The sequence below is a fragment of the Acartia tonsa genome, chromosome 3 (assembly GCF_053477335.1).
Source record: "Acartia tonsa isolate MP-2025a chromosome 3, ASM5347733v1, whole genome shotgun sequence".
In the NCBI taxonomy this organism is placed as follows: domain Eukaryota; kingdom Metazoa; phylum Arthropoda; class Copepoda; order Calanoida; family Acartiidae; genus Acartia; species Acartia tonsa.
The window spans coordinates 2,828,894-2,846,628 of NC_137262.1; the positions used below are offsets into that span (position 1 = coordinate 2,828,894).

The 17,735-nt window shown below is 42.1% G+C and overlaps 1 protein-coding gene across 5 annotated transcripts in view; it reads left to right on the forward strand.

Moving 5' to 3' along the window:
* LOC145313064 (uncharacterized) overlaps window positions 1-17,735 on the forward strand; it is a 46,581-nt gene that overhangs the window by 7,330 nt on the left and 21,516 nt on the right. For all 5 annotated transcript variants that reach the window (XM_080152321.1, XM_080152320.1, XM_080152322.1 and 2 more), the window contains 7 exons: window positions 3,250-3,326; window positions 3,804-3,877; window positions 4,099-4,167; window positions 5,218-5,278; window positions 13,806-13,876; window positions 15,086-15,166; window positions 15,860-15,915. In XM_080152321.1, coding sequence (XP_080008447.1) covers window positions 3,250-3,326; window positions 3,804-3,877; window positions 4,099-4,167; window positions 5,218-5,278; window positions 13,806-13,876; window positions 15,086-15,166; window positions 15,860-15,915 — 489 coding nt within the window. The remainder of the gene's footprint in view (window positions 1-3,249; window positions 3,327-3,803; window positions 3,878-4,098; window positions 4,168-5,217; window positions 5,279-13,805; window positions 13,877-15,085; window positions 15,167-15,859; window positions 15,916-17,735) is intronic.

Consider the following 17,735-nt stretch of genomic DNA (forward strand, 5'->3'; position numbering starts at 1 on the left):
GCATTTTCAAATTTTCTTTCTTTAAATTAGCTTCCTTTTTTGATCAGGGAGGGAGGGGACATTTGGACTAAAAATTATACTGGTACTTAAAGTACTTTTATTAAATGTTAATTCACAAAAGCAATGCCCATTTATTCGAATCTAAACTACAACAATGGCCAACTTCGTCTATTATCATTGGGAATGTAAATCAATTAATCGCCCATTGTCTTATCCCTTGAGATCCCTGCAAAATTTTCTCTTTTACCCTCACTCCAATTCTGATTTTGTGAGATTATAGTCAAATTTTGTCATTATTTTCGGTCCAATTCCTTTTTAAAAGCGAAGCTTTTCTATAATTAGGGTCGGTCCGTACGTCCGTCCGGTCGTCCGAGATAGTTAGCTTTTATTCGTTAATTTAGGCATGTTAGAATTGTCCTATCGATTTCAAACTTTGCATGGTGATTCCTTTAGTAGTTAGGTACGATTTAGAAAGCGTAGCAACTCTATAATTGTTACCAGAATGTCCGTACGTCCATTTTAAACATGTTGATTTTTTTTCTTTTTTAACAAAAAATTTTTATGTGATCTAATCATTCAATTGATCTGATTTTTGGTATATAGATTCCTGGGACAACAAAGTATAATGTTATAAGCGAAGCAACTCTATAATCAAGTCCTAAAAATGTAAGTATGTCCATAAACATTATCCTGTATCAAGCAGTATTTCATCAAATTTGTCTACAATTTTGCTTCGATTCTTATATATTTTTATTCTGATTATTCAGTTTTGACACTATATAATTGTTAATGTCCGTTTGTGCTACCGTTTCAGTGCTTCGCTTTTATGGATGTTGTCATCCTTGTTATTCATTTCTTTTGAGTTCTACAGCCAAATTTTTGTACACAATCAACGAAAATACAACTATGGTGGCAGCGACCCTAGGCTTTAGGGACCTAGGGTTCCTAAGTGATGAGACAATGTTCTAATAAGTAGATTTTCCCCAATGATGATAAATAAATTACCCATTAGCCGTATGTTAAATTATTGGTTAAAAAGTTTACACATTATTTGTTCGAAAGCAACCATAATGAATAAATTAAAGTATTTAAAGTTTTGAGCACAATGATTAGGATACCGTAATTATTTTGGGCACCAGTTGAATATATTTTCAATTGTCTCCTCCCTCCCCAGTCCCCATGGCGAAATACGTAAAAGGACCAAGGAAATCTTCTACAAAAAAAAATGGCGGGGGATTTTTTTGTTTTTGGGGGAGGTTGGAGGTGTCCCACCCCCCAAGAAAATAGCCTAAAACCACCACAGGACCAGTAGATATATTCCCTGAAGAGTAGAATCCAATCGGTTCAGTGGTTACCGAGATCTTAAGGAACAGACGAACAGACATCATTCTACTTTGTATTATAGATAAGATTAAGGAGGTATGAAATAGTTATTTATCTCATCGTATTATAGTCATCTTTTCGCGAGTATTAAAATGAAAATTATCAACAGGTATCAATTTTATGATATTGTTTTAATATTTGTGGAAAATTGTTTGTTACCGGAAAATGTATGTCAGTTGGACGGATACTGACTGTAGAGAAGTATTTTTTTTACGCAGATTTCAAATATTCTTACTATTTTGACTTCAGTCAATTTAGACTTTTTCAATTGTTTGACGAAAAAGATTTAACATTTTTTACCCCTTTTCAGGGATCTTAAGGGATAAGACAATGAACGATAAATTGATAACCATCCCCTACGCTAATTAATCAAATTACCCCCTCAGTAAGTTATTGCCATTGGTTGAAAAGATTGAACACTGGTATTTTGAAACCAACCAATCAACATTCAATAAAAGTTTTGTAGTAAACTAATGAGATTTGGGTACAAGTGTAATTTACCGTCCAATGTCCCATCCCTCCGTTCCATTTTTATTGCGAAGTTTTTAAACAATACTGACATTGTATTAAAATAAAACATCAATTTTAATATTAAACTTATCTAATAATAAAAGATATTTCGTTGCTCTAAAATAATATAATCGATATGAATTTTCTCTATGAATATCTTTATCAATAATCTATTTGTAGATATTAGAGTTATTATAAGAATAGATAGATTTGAATAAAAAACATTGATTTAGTAATTGTTGTTGGGTTGGGTGCCTGTTTAAAGTCGGGGAGTTGTCGGGTTTGAGTCCACACCACACCATATACAGACAACTCATTACTATGTTCAGTTAGAACTTTCAGGGAAGGGTCGTGTAATCAAAAAGTTGGTTTGTCTGTTGGTTGTTACGAGCTCAGTTTATGTTAAAAATATAAAAAAAATTTACTCTATATAAATAAATCTTATGTCTATTGGCATAGAGCAATAAAATATTGGAATTACTATGTAATTTCAAATAAATCATTTTTATCTATCAATCTATCTATTTATTTAACTATCTATATATCTATCGATTTATCATCCATCTATTTATCAATCTATCTACCTATTTATCTATCTTTTTATCACTATCTAATTCTGTCTATCTATCTACTAATCTGTCTATTTTTCTGTTTGTCTGTCAATATATTTATCTATTATATATATTTATTCTTAGGGCCCTGGAATCTCAGAAAATGATGGAGGATATATTAGTCAAATATCTATATATTTTTAGGGCCCTGGAATCTCAGAAAATGATGGAGGATATAATTAATCAAATATCTATATATTTTTAGGGCCATGGAATCTCAGAAAATGATGAAGAATATGCTAATCAAATATCAATATATTTTTAGGGCCATGAAATCTCAGAAAATAATGAAGAATATGCTAATCAAATATCAATATATTTTTAGGGCCCTGGAATCTCAGAAAATGATGGAGGCTATGTTAATCAAATATACATATATTTTTAGGGCCCTGGAATCTCAGAAAATGATGGAGGCTATGTTAATCAAATATACATATATTTGTAGGGCCCTGGAATCTCAGAAAATAATGGAAGATATGTTAATCAAATATATATACATTTTTAGGGCCCTGGAATCTCAGAAAATGATGTAGGATATGTTAATCAAATATTCATATATTTTTATGGCCCTGGAATCTCAGAAAATGATGAAGGTTAAGTTAATCAAATATACATATATTTTTAGGGCCCTGGAATCTCAGAAAATGATGGAGGATATGTTAATCAAATATACATATATTTTTATGGCCCTGGAATCTCAGAAAATGATGAAGAATATGCTAATCAAATATCAATATATTTTTAGGGCCCTGGAATCTCAGAAAATGATGGAGGATATGTTAATCAAATACGAACAAATGAAAAGCAAATTAGATAACACCAAGGAACTGACATAGCAGCAGTTTGACTTAAATAAAAAATGTAAATATAATTTGAAGTGTACTCTTCGGATACACAATCAGACAAACACAGTGACTTATAAAGTTGCTTTGCTTCAAACATTCTAATCTTTACATAAATTAACCAGGATGTCTATGCCTATCTGTCTGTGTGTACCGATCGATCTCGTTAACCACTGAACCTATATGGCTCTGCATTACTCTGTAGCTGCGCATAGGTCCAGGGAAGGTTTACAACCATTTTAGTATCGCCACCCTCCAAAAAGTAATCTTCCTTAGACAGAATTGCTCACCATCCAAACATTTTATTTCTTCATAAAACTAAAATGGAAAGTGAAGGATCGGTTTACCCAGCCTCCCCTAACCCTCAATGAAAGACAATCAGACAGACAAACAGACATATTGGGGCATCTTGATGAAAGCATTCTATTTATTAAAATTTTACTGATGCTTTGTCATTAGAAAACTTTGGATGCTACAAATGAGAAAATTGTTGTCCAAGAAAAACTTACAGATAAAATTCAAAAGATGAAGGTAAACGCTGCAAATATCAGGGATATTTAGTGATAAGACATTGGGTAAATGATTGATTTAAAATTAACCTCAATAATGAATAACAAATTTCCCTTTTCTGGATTAACATTGCAATTATTAAACTTTTAAAGTATGTGATTAGGTGGGGAAGCTTTAAGTTAATAATTCTCCAACCACCCCCGCCTGGAAAAAAACCAACGAATTTTTTTGTTATATTTTAGGACAGAATAGAAAGCTATACAAACAAGCGCGAAGCTGTTGTTTGCCTAGATGAAGCTGTACAATTAAAGGTTAGCTTTTCTAACGTTGTTGTTGTAGCCATGATTCTCTGAAGTTAGGACTCAGATGCACACGGAGACTGGAAGTGAGAATCCTTTGACCAATCTTAGATTGGTAAGCTTCGCGCACAGCTGATTGTATTCTATGTTACATTACAAGCTGACCCGCAATTCTCGTGGAAGCTACTCAATCATTACATCACCCTGGCCTAGAGTTTTGGCAGGTGTTTCATATTAAGCCACCCTAATTAATAGCACTCTCATACGAGGAGCATGGATGAGGGAAAGCATGGTTAGAGCTGCTTGATTTGTAGAATCCTAACTTCCCACAAAACTCCCCCCTTACAACCCTAGGGCATCTTAGGGAAGGTTGCGTGATCATAATCTGACAAATTGCGACAGCATTTGTTAACCAGGTGCAAAGTCTATGTGGAGACTTGAACTCAGTTTCTCCCAACCACAGCATAGTGCGCTAACCACTACACTATAGGACACCCTCTTTTCTAACGTCTGTAGTCATCTGGAAATAAAAAGAAATCATTCTGAAATATAAATTAGTAAGATTTGTATTGTCTGTTAAAAAATCGATCCAATTAAGTTATCAACTTTAGAGAATCTTCATTTATATCCAACGATGGTTTCAGGCTATTTTCTACCCCCTCCCCCTTATAATAAGGAGCTTATAGGTGCAATACTGTTTACTAAACTGTTTTCCTATTTGATATACCCAGATTTATTATAAACAGAGATATCCAACAGGGAAAATACAGCTTTTGTATTTGCATTTATCAAAGATAAATCCCTTTAAATATTATTATAATGAATAAGGATGCATAAAAGAATACATTTTGTTCCAATATTAATAAATAAGATTCTCGACTTGCAGATTTCTATAGCATATGCGTATCTAGTCTATGCATTGTTATGTCAGTCTGTCTGTCGGTCATTCATCAAAAGATATTAATCACTTAACATCCGCTTTATAACTCCTTCACTACTTATGGATGTTGTCATCCTTGATTTTTTAGTTGACTCTATTTAATATTTTTTTTTAATTTATAGAAAATCATGTTAGTAATGAATGCAGAAAGGACAGAAGATGGTCTGGACTCACTTATAGGAGGTGAGTACATTAAGTCAAGATTAAGTTATAAAGCATCTGCGCCCCTAGTCTCTGCTAAATTAACTTTTAAGGAGAGGGGGCTTACACAGAATGAACTAAAAAAGGACCCACTTTTTTGTATTTTGGTATTTTGTAGCTAAACTAAGAATTTAGTAACATTTTTCTCCTTCTTTCAAAGAACTTAAACTATGATATTGTGGTAATACGACAACCAGACGGACAGGCAGTTTACAGAGTTGCTACGCTGTGACTTATCATAACAAACCCACTGCACTAATCTTATTATATCACCATCTATCTCATGACCGATGTTGACCCCGCTATCTAGCGGTCAAACTGGCCTGCCTAAATGTGGGGAGGGGCTCAAACATGCAGCTATCACGCGCCCCTCACGCGCTTATATAACCGGGAGGCGCTGCCTCCCCTTTTACCACCACTGCCCCCACAGCCTGTCTACCGCCGGGAGCTAAGCCCTAGCGTCCCACACCCCCTTCAAACCTAACCATTGTTATAATCTGTTGTATATATATAGTAAACATTGCTTGTAAATATTATTCAGTTAAATATATAATTTCTGTATGACTAAATCCTGCTAGTTTGTTTTGGTAGAATAATTCAAGGCTAGGGCTCGTTGAACTCGAACTCGTTACCCTGTGGGCCGAGAACGCTCGGCTTACCAGAACTTGGTGTCAGCGTGTTTCAATCGAGCCTTACAGAAACTAGCCTATTCTACCTCTGATTGGACCCTTTGGCAAGTAAGGGGACAATCAGCCGCCAACTGAGAAGCCAACTGACCCGTGAGACGGCCTTTTTAGGTCGAATTTCCATCATTTTGAACGCAATATGTGGGCCTCTGGCCTACGGCAAGCAGATTTAGCCTGCTAAAAGCGCCAGTTAAGACGCTTTTTCCGTACCATGTAGGAGTAGCGCTAGGTGCGCAGCCACGGTAATCGGATAATTTAGCTCAGACGGCTACAGAACTGAGTCTAAATTGGCAAGTGTAGCTGGGACAAGCCCCAGGACACCCAGGCCAAACCTACGAGACAGACAGCTGGGTGCTGGTCTCCTTGAGAAGGCAATGTGTGGCTGCGAAGCTTCAGCACACAAGTAAGCCCTACCACTGCGACGGATAGCAGATTTTGAGCCACAGGCACGGCAGGACGGGACATTCCCTGCCGCTGCCTTCCAGGATTCGAACCCGAGGCGCTGTAGGACGGGCCATTCCCTGCCGCCATTTTCGGGATTCGAACCAGCGGCGCTGTAGGACGGGTCATTCCCTACCGCCGTCACCCCTCTGAACCTTGCAGGACGGACATTCCCTGCTGCCAGTGCTTCCAGAATCACACCTAGAGCTCCTAGTGATAACAACACATAAGTGTGTATAAATGTCAACCAAGTGATAAAAAAAATAAATATAAAATTGTTGACCCAGTGATAATTAATAAGCTCTAGTGATTCGAAGCTACAGTCTAAGCCACCATGGTAAGCGATACCACCATAGCTGCGGTTCGGCCACCACCGAAGTTTCTGCCAACCCCAGCCGAACGGGAGGCCCCCTTGTCTCAAGGGCAGGACCTCCACTTCCCCTGCCATATCAGGGTGAGGTTTCCTACTCCTGACCCTGCCCAGCATGTACAGGTTGATGCCATGATCGATTCTGGCAACCGTGTACCAGGGTCTGCTGTAATTTCTGAACACCTCATGCACGCAATGGGCGTGCAACGCATGTTGATTCCGGACAACACCCAAATCCTGACTGCTAACGAGGAAGGCCAACCCCTCCAGGTAATAGGAAAATTGAAAGAATTATATATGGCAGTCTCACACACTCTTATACTCCATCTTTACCACGTGACTGTGGTCCGGAACCTCTCACACCCTCTGAACCTAGGAGGGTATTTTCTCAAGGAGTTCGGAACTAGGCTCTGTTTCGACATGCAACCACCTTGCTTGTGGGTGCGTGGGGAGTTTATCCCACTCCGTGGCGTCCCCATTGACCGGGAGACAGCCGAGAGAGAGTTGAGTTATGAGGGGCCTCTGCCAGGCCCACTGCCAGAGCAGCCGCGTGTGGTCGAGAAAGGCACGCACTGGGTGGATGCTGCGCTCAACGCCCATAGGGGGACCAACCTGCTAGCCATGGGGTTGCCCTCAGTGCCCAAGGTGCCGCGGGAGAACCTGCCAACAACGTTCCCTGAGATTGCCAGCCCTCCAGAACCAATCTTCTCCGCCGACACCTTTATCAACGGCCAGCCGTGTCCACCTGGCCCCCTCTACCTGGGACCTCCAGCCAGTCAACCAGCCAAGCCCGAGTCCAGACCCGTCAAGTCGCGGTCTGATGTACCCGGAGCCACACTCAACTCCCAGGAATCAGCCTCTCCCGGCGCCGTGCCCGTCAAGTCGTGGCCGGCTGCCTCCGGAACCATGCATGGCTCCGCTACCTCAGCCTCTCCTAGCGCCGAGCCCGTCAAGTCGCGGCCGGACGCCCACGGAGCCCAGGCTGGACCCAGCGCTTCGGCCTCTCCCAGCGCCGAGCCCGTCAAATCGTGGCCGGACGCCCTCGGAGCCACACCTGGCTCCAACACGTCTGCCACTCCCGAGGCCGAGCCCGTCAAGTCGCGGCCGGTGGGTCCCAGAGCCGAAGCTGGCCCCACACCAGCCACGTATAGGTTAAGCGCTGTCACTCCAACTGACGGCCAGCCACCCCAACTGCGCACGGCCAAGCGGGTGGTCTTGCCTGGCCGCGGTGTCATGGCGGTCCCTGTTGAGCTAGTAGGCCACCGCACCAAGGATGCCATCCAACTAGCTGCCCCAGAACAGAGGTTTGGGGAGGATCTTGTCATCCCAGAAGGCCTGTATGCCCACAGGCCTGGATCCGCCACTGTGTTTCGAGTACTGGTGGTGAATGAAGGGGAGACGCCCCTCCTGCTGGACGCTGGCCTCCCAGTGGCAGGGGAGCTGGTCAAGCCTGACATTTTAGAGGTTTCTGATAAGCCTCCCCCGAGTCTCCACTCGTTCCAAGAGCCTGCTGAGCCCCCAGACATGCAAGAGTTGTGGGAGGCCCTTGAGATGGAAGACAACGAGTTCCTGCGCAAGGACCCCTTGCTCAAAAAGGAGGTCTGGACCATGCTATCAGAATACAGGGACGTCTTCTCCAACTCTACCCCCGGCTGCACCGATATAGTCGAGCTGCGCCTCAAGCCAGGGACCCAGCCGATCCGCCAGAGATTTAGGGATCTGAACCCGCGGCAGGAGGCTGAGCTGGAGAAACAATTGGACACCTGGCTACAGGAGGGAGTCATAGAGCTGTCAGACTCCGCCTGGAGCAGCCCCCTGGTGCCCATCAAGAAGAAGGACGGGAGCACCCGCTGGGCCGTCGACTACAGAGCCCTCAACAAGTGCCTGGAGCTGGATAGCTACCCTCTGCCCAGGATCCAGCCGCTGGTAGAACGAGCTGGAGGGCACCGCGTCTACAGTGCCCTAGACGTGGTTGCCGCATACTACACCATCCGTGTGTCTGAGGACAGCCGGCCCTGCACCGCCTTCACCACCCCCAGAGGCTTGTATCAATGGAAAAGGATGCCCTTTGGCCTGGCTACGGCACCATCTGTCTATTCCAGATTTATTGCAGGGGTCCTAAACCCATTAGGCACAGCCAACCTCCAGTCATACCTTGACGACGTCCTGACCTTCCACCAGGATACCTGGGCCCACCTGGCTAGGCTCCGAGAGGTCTTGGAAGCCCACCGCAGGGGAGGAATCCGCCTCAAGCCAGCCAAGACTAAGCTGTTCCGAGCCAAGGTGGATTATCTGGGCCACACCCTCAGCCGTGAGGGGATAGCCATGCAAGAGGATTATATTGACCGTATCATGGACTGGCCGGCCCCCAGCACCCCCAAAGACTTGCTGGCGCTTCTGGGGTTCTTTGGATACTACCGCCTGTTCATCCCAGAGTATGCCGACCTCACCTACGAGATGAATCGGCAGAAGACGGCCAAGACCCTAACCTAGACCCCTGAGATGGAAGCCCAGCTGCTGCAGCTCAAGGACAAGTTCCGTCAAGCCCCCATCCGAGCGCCGCCCAGGTTTGACTTGCCAGCGATATTCCAGCTCACCACAGATTTCAGCAGCCGCGCCATCTCTGCCATTCTGAGTCAATGCCAGGACGGCAAGGAGAGGCTGATTGCCGCCGTGGGGCGCAAGACAACCGACCCCGAGACTCGCTACCCGTCCTGGAAGGGAGAGATGGCCGCCATTGTGTATGGAATCCGGAAATTCCACGGCATCTTGTCCTACCGCAGCTTCCAGATCAACACTGATTCCTCAGCCTTGCTGCAGATGAAGTCACTGAACACATCCACAGGAATGGTGGCCCGCTGGCAAGAGGAGCTAGCGGCCCTAGATTTTACTGTCTGCCACCGTCCTGGCACCCAGAACACCAACGCTGACGCCTTCAGCCGCCGGGAGGACGCCAACATGCCAACGGCCAGCGCCGAAGAATTAGCAGAGCAGGCTGAGTATATCCATAACCTTTGCCAGCTAGGGGAGTCCGCAGCCAGCCGGCCCCCTGCCGCCCGACTGGACCCAGCTAGAGTACTAGAAGCCCAGACACAAGACCCTCTCCTGCTACGTGTCCGCCAGTGGGTGGCTGATGGCAGAGCCCCAACCAAGGCTGAGCTGCGCGGCAAGGACCGAGACGAGCAGCAGTACGCCAGCCGCTTCCCAGCCCTGGGACTTGACGAGCATGGTTGCCTCACCACCACTGACCAGACCCTGACAGGGGAACGGACAAGATACCTGCTGCCTTCGGCCCTCCAGCAGGACGCGTTCTTTCTAGCCCATGGGACCCCCATGGCCGGACACTTTGGGATGGACGCGACTATCGCCCGCGTTGCCATGCACTTCTGGTGGCCCAACCTGGCCCGTGACGTCCGCCTGATGGTTCAGACTTGTCCTGAATGTGTCCAGAAGGTTACCAAGGAAAGGTTGAAGCAAGGGATACATGTACCCTCCCGCCAGGGGTATCCACAGCAAGTCCTGTTCATCGACCTGGTGGGGCCGCTGCCAGAGACCCCAGCTGGGAACCGCTACATCCTCACCTGCCAAGATGGGTTCAGCCGGTTTGTCAGCCTCTACGCCATCCCCAACAAGCGCACCCTCACGGTGGCTGAAGCCCTGCTGCACCGCCACCTGGCCACGTTTGGATGCCCCCTGAAGATCCACTCCGATAATGGGATGGAGTTCACCGGCCAGGTATTCCAGGAACTGGCCTCCAGGCTTGAGATTGGCCTGACACATCCACCACCCTACAACCCACAGTCCAACCGAGTGGAAAGGTTCCATCGGACGCTCAATACCGGCATGCGTTTGTTCTTAGACAGAGACGACAACAACTGGGAGCCCCACTTGCCTGCCATTGCCTTCGCCTACAACACCAAGGCCTGCAGATCTACCGGCGTGACCCCGTTCCTGGCCTTCTTTGGGAGAGAGGCCAAGCTTCCGGTGGACATGGTGCTCTGGCTGCCAGAAACAGAATATGCCTCTGTTCCAGCCAACGTCCAAGCCCTCCTGCAACGTTACTATGCAGTGTATGATGCCATCCAGCAGAAGGAGGAGGGAGCCATCCGGAGGAGCGCGGCAGCCTACGAAGGCACGGCCAAGTATGAGGTTGGAGACTTGGTCTGGTACCTGGCCCCCCGCCTGGTGCCAGGGAAGGCAGCCAAGATCACCAAGAGATGGACTGGCCCCTGGAAGGTAGTGAGGAAAGCTACAGAAGTCCATTATGTCATCAAACCTGCCTCTCCAATAGCCAGGATCTCGGAAGTTACCGTGCATGTAGGCCGACTGCGCAAATACACTGGAGATGTGACTGCCCACCAGATTCCAGCAGACATTCAAGTTGACGTGGACGGCGACGAGGATGCCACCGAGCTGCCGGTTGGAGCGGCGGCGCCCGCAGCTAGCGACCCAGGACAGTTCCCAGTGCACCAGCCGGCCGCAGCCGCCCCGCAGCCCAGCGGCCAGGATCGTGACCCAGTAGAAGAGGACCTGCAGGAGCAACCCAACGAACCACCGCCGCCGCCGCCAGTTCCAGAGCCACCCAGAGATGCCATCTGGAATCCTGACACAGACATGGAGCACCTGCCAGCCGGCAGCGAGCCTGTAGGAGGAGAAGCAGCTGTTGCAATGGAAGAGGCCGCCCCAGAGGACGAAGCTGAAGCCATGTGCCCCCTGTTAATGACAGCCATCCCTATCCGGGTAGGGGCTAGGAGGCCAAGCAACCTGAACCAAGCAGGCGCCCCCATGGAATTTTATGCGCCCTCATCCATCGTCATTTCCCCCTTGGGAACCACCAGAGTTAGCCTAGGCCTCCGTGTCCAGCTACCCGCTGAGGCAGAGCTAGTCCTGCAGACGAGGCAAAATTTCCAGCGCCGGGGCCTGGCCGTCGCCAACCCCCGTCTAGAAGCCAACCAGGAGCTGACAATGCTGATATCCAACCACAGCCAGACCGAGCAACGAGTGTCCCGTGGAGCCTGTGTAGCCAGAGCTGTCCTCCATCGAGCTGTGCCCCAGGAAGAGCCTGTCCTGCGCAGACATAGGTTGTCGTATCCCCAGGTTCAAGGCCTGGTGGCTCGAGAGCCACGCAACCCTTGAAGGGGAGGTTGTGGTAATACGACAACCAGACGGACAGGCAGTTTACAGAGTTGCTACGCTGTGACTTATCATAACAAACCCACTGCACTAATCTTATTATATCACCATCTATCTCATGACCGATGTTGACCCCGCTATCTAGCGGTCAAACTGGCCTGCCTAAATGTGGGGAGGGGCTCAAACATGCAGCTATCATGCGCCCCTCACGCGCTTATATAACCGGGAGGCGCTGCCTCCCCTTTTACCACCGCTGCCCCCACAGCCTGTCTACCGCCGGGAGCTAAGCCCTAGCGTCCCACACCCCCTTCAAACCTAACCATTGTTATAATCTGTTGTATATATATAGTAAACATTGCTTGTAAATATTATTCAGTTAAATATATAATTTCTGTATGACTAAATCCTGCTAGTTTGTTTTGGTAGAATAATTCAAGGCTAGGGCTCGTTGAACTCGAACTCGTTACCCTGTGGGCCGAGAACGCTCGGCTTACCAGAATATGATATTTGTAGTTTTTTTATATCTGTCTATAATTGAATTTATATTCTGAAAAGTTATTGATGATAAAAACTATTGAAAATATAAAGGCACTTTGATTGGTAAAAGGTTTATAAATCTATGCAAAATGGGCTATACTCAAAAAACGCCTATCTTAGAAAACTCCTATCTCAGGAAACACCTATCTTAGAAAATGCCTACTACATATTTATTTTGAAAACACCCTAAAATTGATGGTTGAAGAAGATATTGTGAGTATAATGTCACTCTTGCCACACTATGTATTTTTTTTTGTCATTTTGTGAAACAACATACTAAAGGTTTTAAACTTTTCCACTTATCACTTTTTTACATTGCTCTTTGAAAGTTGTCCACAGTAGCAAAACTTTTAATAAATTCATATTTAAATTTTTTTAAAAAATATTCACTACACCGTTCTTTACTTTTTAGTTATTGTAAGATGAACAACTATGAGATCTATGTATTATAACATGCTTCCTGTTTATTTTCTTTATTATTTGACCTAATATCTTGAATTAACAGAATAACAGGTTTAGCTTTAAACATTAGACTAATTTTAATGTGTAGTTGATACAGTCTTATTTAAAATGTTTTAAATATAACTAAACCTTGTAAATTTTTAAGAAGATATTTAAAATAGGAAATTTGGGTAGGTTTATTTGAAAATAGGGTTGTGAAATTTGGGTAGAGTTAAAGGAATTGGAAAATATTTTGAAAAACACAAACTTTTATTTTTTTACTTTTATTGTGCTCAGAATAAATTTAAGATACATGCAATATAATCATTAACATACTCAAATCATTTATAGAATATGTAGTCTTTTTGTACAAAAGGAGAAATATTCATTGAAAAGTTTGATATGCTTTAAAATAATCAGAACTATATAGCTGTTCCTCATTTTGATAGATTTTACTTTGCATAGTTAATGAAATTTGGGTGAAGAAAAGGCATAATTTGTCAAGGGGGGGGGGGAGGATATATGACCCCTCCTCCCAGAAATAGCGCCAAATTAGCTGCCCCAGAACACTAAAATAATTCTAGATCCTTACTATAAATTATGTTTGTATAACATGGGTGAAAACTCTTAACATTTTGTGTTAAAAACTTTTTTGTGGTGAGATGAATTATACAAAAGCAAACTGTATAAATATTAAACTTTTCAGAAGAGCTTGTTCTAAAGAGAACATTAACGAAACCTATAATTCATTCCAGTGACGTCTAAACGGTGGAAGGGTAAGGTGGTAAACCCCACACTCAAAATCTAAAAAACATACCTAAAATTTGTTTCAAAGCCCTGAAGTCAAATCAGATGAATTTTTTTGACATTTTATGGTCTGATGTGTTGGTTTTTCATTTAGATGATAAAAACGAGGAGAGGATGGAGAGATTAAAACAAAATTGTGCTGAAAACGAAGCAAGATTAAAAAAGGTAAAGCATTGGAATTAATTTATTTAGATTGAAGCTTAAAGTTTTAATAATAATATCTAATTATTTTGTGTATTTAATTAGAAAGAAATCTTTATTTATGTACAACACAAATGGTGATAAACTAAATTATCCCTTGATAGAAAAGTTGGGTTTAAACCAACCAATCAACACTCTAAAAAAGGCAAAGAATGATATAACGTTCTTCGAATACGGTATGAACCAGTTTAATTTACAGTCCCATGTCCCATTAAAGGGGCGTCGTGGCTCAGTGGTAACACACTGTGCTACGGTGGTGAGAGTTCGAGTTCAATTCTCCATGTGTTGACTCGAATTTCTCTTCGCAATAATAATCACACAACTTCCCCTGGTTGTGTAAGAAGGGGATTATTGAGTAAGTTTGGATACTCAATAGTCACGTACATAATATTATTACCACCCTGATCCCAAGCTCCTCTGCAGAGAGTGTCATTCATTACGGTGACTTAAATTGGGACACCTGCCATACTCGGCGAGGGTGAGGTAATAAAGAGTAGCTCTCATGTGACAGCGGGTCAAGTCATAATGTCCTTGAACGTGGAGCTTGATAAACCTAGTGGCTATACTAAAGTGTCTCAACCTACTCCATGACTAGGTCCAAACCCTAAGAAACTATGGCTAATCAATCAAGCAATCAACAGTCCCACGTCCTCTCCCTCCCTGCATAGTCAGAGGGGGAAGCTAGGAATTATACTGGTACCCAAAGTTTTATAAACATTTATTGGTTGCCCTAAAAAAATACTTTTATCAAATCTTAGTATTGATTGGGATGAACTGAATTTAAATTTCCGAATGTGTACACAGTTTCCTCGGCGTTTCCTCATCCTATCTCAGTATTTACTACTAGCTAAAAAAGATTCAAACTTCCAAAAAAATCAAAATTTGAATGTATAAACGATTTATACTTTATAAATAAAAAAATTAAATTTTAATTTTTGTTATATTTTTTTTGGAAGTTTAAAGCTTTTTTAGCTATTAGTAAATATTGAGATAGGATGAGGAAACACCGAGGAAACTGTGTACACATTCGGAAATTCAAATTCAGTTCATCTTGGTTGGTTAATAAACTCCATAAGTTCCAACCAATAATTTTAACTGCAGTAGGAGTAACTTGAGTTTGTACATTCATTTAACATCCATTGTCTTATCCCTTTAAAAACCTTCATTTTTTAGAGAGAAGAATTGAAAGATTATCTTGAACAGCAAGTGGCCAAAGGAGAGAAAAGGGCTCAGGATCAAGCCAGAATTGCCAAGGTTGGTACACAATTTTGGGGTATAGTCCCTTTCGTGACATCGCACCTTAAGGGGCGATTCTTCGTATTTTTCACAGTAGGTTTTCTCCTATTTCTAGCCCCTGCGAGGGGATCTAACCTTGCGGGGCCATTTACCTAACCCTGGGGGGCAATAACCTAACGAAATATAACCTAACCTAACCTAAAATAACCTATAAAAAGCCATTTTAAAAATACGACAAATCGCCCCTTAATTGCGATGTCACGAAAGGGACTATTCCCCAATTTTGCACTGGTTTTCATTCAGCACGCATCAGTTTTATCTTCTTAATAGAAAATAAGTAAATCAAAAAGCGAAAACTGAGATCTGAAATGTGTGTCACCATTCCAACACTGCGTGTGACCGCGTTCGACTGCGAGAAATGGCAATTTATTAGACTCCATCTAAGCATTGAGAGAGTTAGTGAAAGAGGAAAGATAAAATAAAGAGCAATAAAGCAAAATGCGTAAGTAATGGGGGAAGAGGGGGAAAAGGAAATTGTATTTGATTGGACGGGGAGAGAAGGGTAAAGGAAATGAATTACCAGCACTTCTACTAAACTATTTTGGTCTAACATTACAGACGGACAGAGGGACAGACAGAAGGTCTGCTACAATTTAAAAGGATGATTTAGTCTAATATTAGCAAATCTATTATTTTTGGATGTATTTATAGGCAAAGGAAGATCTTTTAGAATTAAAGCTCAAAGAACTTAAGCTACAAACTCAAAGGTAAGAAATTTTAATGTATTTTTGGCCTTTTTTTTATCTATGATACAAAGGAGAATGATGTCTGTCCGTCCGTCCGTCCCTTTGTCCCTTAAGATCTCGGTAACCACTGAACCGATTATACTCTTCAGGGAATATGCCTACTGGTCCTGTGGTGGTTTTAGGCTACTTTCTTGGGGTGTGGGACAACAAAAACAAAATCCCCTCCTCCCAATTTTTATTTATTTTTTATTTTCAGAATTTTTTTCGCATATATTTTGCGAATTCACCATTTATTTGCGAAAATTGGCGACTCATTTGCAATTTTTTCGGCTGGGTAGGTAATAAAAGATGTAATGATTTCCATACTCACTCATTTTTTAAAATTTTCTCATGGGGCAAAGCCCCCAGAGGCTAGGGGCAAAACCGCTATCAAGAATAATAGAAGTAAAGTATAAGAATAAAAAACAAATATAGATATATGTATTAATATAGTTTAACATCTAAAACAGAAAAACTTAATAGTATAATACCACGAACCAAATAACATAGAATAACTCTCACTTCCATTTTCAACTTTAAACACGTAAATATAACCCCCTTTGAACTCTAAAACTGTAGGGCTTTCACAACCCTTACTTAACCTGAGATTACCTATTACTAATGTTTCCTTTAAAGAGTTTATTTTCCATTTTGGATTGATATAAAATTACCAAAGTATATCTTTGATAGAAAAAAGTAAATGTTCAAAGTTGATTAGATAGATAGATAGATAGTAAGACAAATTATAGATAATCCAACAAGGATGACATTCATAAAAGCGAAGCACTGAAACGGTTGGACAAACGGACATTAACACTTGTATAGAGTCAGAACTGAATAATCAGAAAATAAATGTATAAGAGTCGAACATGTTTGAAATGGTTACAGACATTCTGGTAACGATTAAAGTGTTGCTACGCTTTCTAAATCGTACCTAACTACTACAAGAATCACCATGCAAAGTTTGAAATCGATAAGACAATTCTAACATGCTTAAATTAAGGAAAAAAGCTATCCGTCTCGGACGCACGTACGGACGGACCGACCCTAATCATAGAAAAGCTTTGCTTTAAAAAATGTTGAATAAGGTCTAGGCGTATATAAATAAAAATTAAAGTTGTATTACTTGCAAAGAAGTTGTATCAACTTTTTTGCTTTTTATTTAAGATAGCTAGCCGGTCCTTTCAGTAAGTAGTAGATGTAAAATTTTTCATAGAATTCAGATATGCAATCGGTTTTTCTGTAGACCTCTTATTTTTTAAGTAATTTAAGTTTTTAAAAAAAATAATTAAGTCGGTTTTAAGGTACTAAAACGCAACAAAATAAAAGAAGAAAATGGCCAGTATGAACAAAAATAGTAAGATCTTTAATTTGACACCTTACTTTTAAAATTCTGTTGAGTAATTATTGAAAAAATCTATTTTTTTAACCTCGGTTTAATAAAAACTTTAGACCTAAATATTTTCTCAAACAGACATAAAAAACATGGGTTCATATATACCTTTAGAATCAGAAAAATATTACGAATCTATTCTAAGCAAAATTGAAAAAGTTTTATAAAACTATAATAAAAAAAATAAGTTTATTTTAAGAATCATAATTTTCGGCTTTAAAGGGTTAGCTTGAACTAAACCTGAACAAAACCTAAACAAAAGACAATGCAATGTAGCAGATATTTTTTAAACACAAGAAACAATAATGTATTTTTAACTGCATTGTTTTGAAGTTTATAAACAGACTGATGCATATTTGTTCATAATTTTTCATTCTTTACATGTTCTTTAATTTCACTATATTTATTG